The 4,262-nt window shown below is 42.8% G+C and overlaps 1 protein-coding gene across 1 annotated transcript in view; it reads left to right on the forward strand.

Moving 5' to 3' along the window:
• homer2 (homer scaffold protein 2) overlaps positions 1-3,100 on the forward strand; it is a gene marked incomplete at its 3' end in the record, with an annotated part of 41,345 nt that extends 38,245 nt beyond the window's left edge. The window contains exon 9 of the mRNA XM_079846427.1: positions 3,089-3,100. Within this exon, the coding sequence (XP_079702553.1) occupies positions 3,089-3,100 (12 nt within the window). The remainder of the gene's footprint in view (positions 1-3,088) is intronic.
• Between the last annotated feature and the right edge of the window lie 1,162 nt (positions 3,101-4,262).

The raw sequence follows: 4,262 nt of genomic DNA on the forward strand, positions 1-4,262 counted from the left end.
ACTCACACACTCTCACACACACACACACACACACACACCTCACACACACACAGCTCAAACACACACACACACTATTCAAACACACACACACTCTCACACAGACAACTCAAACACACACACACACACACACACACACACAGCTCAAACACACACACACACTCTCACACAGACAACTCAAACACACACACACACACACACACACACACAACTCACACACACACACAGCTCAAACACTCACACACTCTCACACACACACAAGGCAAGGCAAGTTTATTTATATAGCACATTTAATACACAATGGTAATTCAAAGTGCTTTACACAGAAATGAATTAAAATAGTGATAACATATGCATAAGAAATAAAACTACCATGTATAAGAACTAAAAATAGATACAAGGTAAACTAAAACAGTTTTAAAAGAATAAAAAGATGATACATAGATCAGATGAGGTGCCATCAGTCGGGCATACAGTGGCACAGCTCACTCATTGCACAGATGTGTGTCGAGTCTGAGTCTGGATCTGAGTCTGAGACTGAGTCTGGATCTGAGTCTGGATCTGAGTCTGGATCTGAGTCTGGATCTGAGTCTGGATCTGAGTCTGGATCTGAGTCTGGATCTGAGTCTTGATCTGAGTCTGAGTCTGAGTCTGGATCTGAGTCTGAGTCTGGATCTGAGTCTGAGTCTGATGATCTGAGTCTGGATCTGAGTCTGAGTCTGGATCTGAGTCTGGATCTGAGTCTGGATCTGAGTCTGGATCTGAGTCTGGATCTGAGTCTGGATCTGAGTCTTGATCTGAGTCTTGATCTGAGTCTGGATCTGAGTCAGGATCTGAGTCAGGATCTGAGTCAGGATCTGAGTCAGGATCTGAGTCTGGATCTGAGTCTGGATCTGAGTCTGGATCTGAGTCTGGATCTGAGTCTGGATCTGAGTCTGGATCTGAGTCTGGATCTGAGTCTGGATCTGAGTCTGGATCTGAGTCTGGATCTGAGTCTGAGTCTGGATCTGGATCTGAGTCTGGATCTGATAGTCTGGATCCTGATTATCTGAGTCTGGATCCTGATTATCTGAGTCTGGATCCTGATTATCTGAGTCTGGATCCTGATTATCTGAGTCTGGATCCTGATTATCTGAGTCTGGATCTGATGATCTGAGTCTGGATCTGATGATCTGAGTCTGGATCTGATGATCTGAGTCTGGGTCTGATGATCTGAGTCTGGATCTGATGATCTGAGTCTGGATCTGATGATCTGAGTCTGGGTCTGATGATCTGAGTCTGGATCCTGATGATCTGAGTCTGGGTCTGATGATCTGAGTCTGGATCTGGATCTGAGTCTGGATCTGATAGTCTGGATCCTGATGATCTGAGTCTGGATCTGATGATCTGATGATCTGAGTCTGGATCTGATGATCTGAGTCTGGATCTGATGATCTGATGATCTGAGTCTGGATCCTGATGATCTGAGTCTGGGTCTGAGTCTGGATCTGATAGTCTGGATCCTGATGATCTGAGTCTGGATCCTGATGATCTGAGTCTGGATCCTGATGATCTGAGTCTGGATCCTGATGATCTGAGTCTGGATCCTGATGATCTGAGTCTGGATCCTGATGATCTGAGTCTGGATCTGATAGTCTGGATCCTGATGATCTGAGTCTGGATCCTGATGATCTGAGTCTGGATCCTGATGATCTGAGTCTGGATCCTGATGATCTGAGTCTGGATCCTGATGATCTGAGTCTGGATCCTGATGATCTGAGTCTGGATCCTGATGATCTGAGTCTGGATCTGATAGTCTGGATCCTGATGATCTGAGTCTGGATCCTGATGATCTGAGTCTGGATCCTGATGATCTGAGTCTGGATCCTGATGATCTGAGTCTGGATCCTGATGATCTGAGTCTGGATCCTGATGATCGGAGTCTGGATCCTGATGATCTGAGTCTGGATCTGAGTCTGGATCTGATAGTCTGGATCCTGATGATCTGAGTCTGGATCTGATAGTCTGGATCCTGATGATCTGAGTCTGGATCTGATAGTCTGGATCCTGATGATCTGATGATCTGAGTCTAGATCTGATGATCTGATGATCTGAGTCTAGATCTGATGATCTGAGTCTGGATCTGATAGTCTGGATCCTGATGATCTGAGTCTGGATCTGATGATCTGATAGTCTGGATCCTGATGATCTGAGTCTGGATCTGATAGTCTGGATCTGATAGTCTGGATCTGATAGTCTGGATCCTGATGATCTGATGATCTGAGTCTGGATCTGATGATCTGATAGTCTGGATCCTGATGATCTGATGATCTGAGTCTGGATCTGATGATCTGATGATCTGAGTCTGGATCTGATGATCTGAGTCTGGATCTGATAGTCTGGATCCTGATGATCTGAGTCTGGATCTGATGATCTGAGTCTGGATCTGATGATCTGATAGTCTGGATCCTGATGATCTGAGTCTGGATCTGATAGTCTGGATCTGATAGTCTGGATCTGATAGTCTGGATCTGATAGTCTGGATCTGATAGTCTGGATCCTGATGATCTGATGATCTGAGTCTGGATCTGATGATCTGATAGTCTGGATCCTGATGATCTGATGATCTGAGTCTGGATCTGATGATCTGATGATCTGAGTCTGGATCTGATGATCTGATGATCTGGATCCTGATGATCTGAGTCTGGATCTGATAGTCTGGATCCTGATGATCTGAGTCTGGATCTGATAGTCTGGATCCTGATGATCTGAGTCTGGATCTGATAGTCTGGATCCTGATGATCTGAGTCTGGATCTGATAGTCTGGATCCTGATGATCTGAGTCTGGATCCTGATGATCTGAGTCTGGATCCTGATAGTCTGGATCCTGATGATCTGAGTCTGGATCCTGATGATCTGAGTCTGGATCTGATGATCTGAGTCTGGATCTGATAGTCTGGATCCTGATGATCTGATGATCTGAGTCTGGATCTGATGATCTGATGATCTGATGATCTGATGATCTGAGTCTGGATCTGATGATCTGAGTCTGGATCTGATTATCTGATGATCTGGATCTGATTATCTGATGATCTGGGTCTGGATCTGATAGTCTGGATCCTGATGATCTGAAACTGGATCTGATAGTCTGGATCCTGATGATCTGAGTCTAGATCTGATGATCTGATGATCTGAGTCTGGATCTGATGATCTGATAGTCTGGATCCTGATGATATGAGTCTGGATCTGATAGTCTGGATCTGATAGTCTGGATCCTGATGATCTGATGATCTGAGTCTGGATCTGATGATCTGAGTCTGGATCTGATGATCTGAGTCTGGATCTGATGATCTGATGATCTGAGTCTGGATCTGATGATCTGAGTCTGGATCTGATAGTCTGGATCCTGATGATCTGAATCTGGATCCTGATGATCTGAGTCTGGATCCTGATGATCTGAGTCTGGATCTGATGATCTGAGTCTGGATCTGATGATCTGATGATCTGAGTCTGGATCTGATGATTTGATGATCTGAGTCTGGATCTGATAGTCTGGATCCTGATGATCTGAGTCTGGATCTGATAGTCTGGATCCTGATGATCTGAGTCTGGATCCAGGGCCCGGTTTTTCAAAAGTAATCCACTAGGATTTTGGATAACGGATTGGATCAAATCTTGAAAATGTGTTTTTCAAAAGAAAAAACGGATTACATAATCGGATTAGATCACGTAATCCAATCTTGGTTTTGATCCGGATCAAACCTTTAGTTTGAGTTTTTCAGAACTTTTTTGTAGGATTTGGATCACTTTGATACAAAAAATCTGGATTAAACTGATCCCATCAGAAGGGTGGATTCAGTGTGGATTTCATGCCCAAAATGTAATGAAAACTTTACAAATGTATCAAATAATACTATATTTGGATCATGCAGTATCTTACAAGATATCCTATTTATTCATAAGGTTTTAATTGTATTTGTTCATCCGTCAGGCTACAGTGATTATGTAGGCTTTAACGCATTCAGCCTTTCAGTATAGGCCTACAGCAAAGTAGAAAGAGTTTGACCTCATAAAATAATCCCCCAAACAGCTGTCAAAATTGAGCAAAAACAATACATTTTATTCTGTCACTAATTGATATATATATTCATCACAATCGAAAATATTTTTGTTTTTAGAATATTTATTAGTGATGCATGCAATGATTACAGAATAACCAAAAAAATGCAAAGAATGGCAATCACTGATTTTTGAAATCCAAAACAAATCCGAATCAGAAATACTGT

Source organism: Gobio gobio (genome assembly GCF_949357685.1).
Source record: "Gobio gobio genome assembly, contig: scaffold_117, whole genome shotgun sequence".
NCBI lineage: Eukaryota > Metazoa > Chordata > Actinopteri > Cypriniformes > Gobionidae > Gobio > Gobio gobio.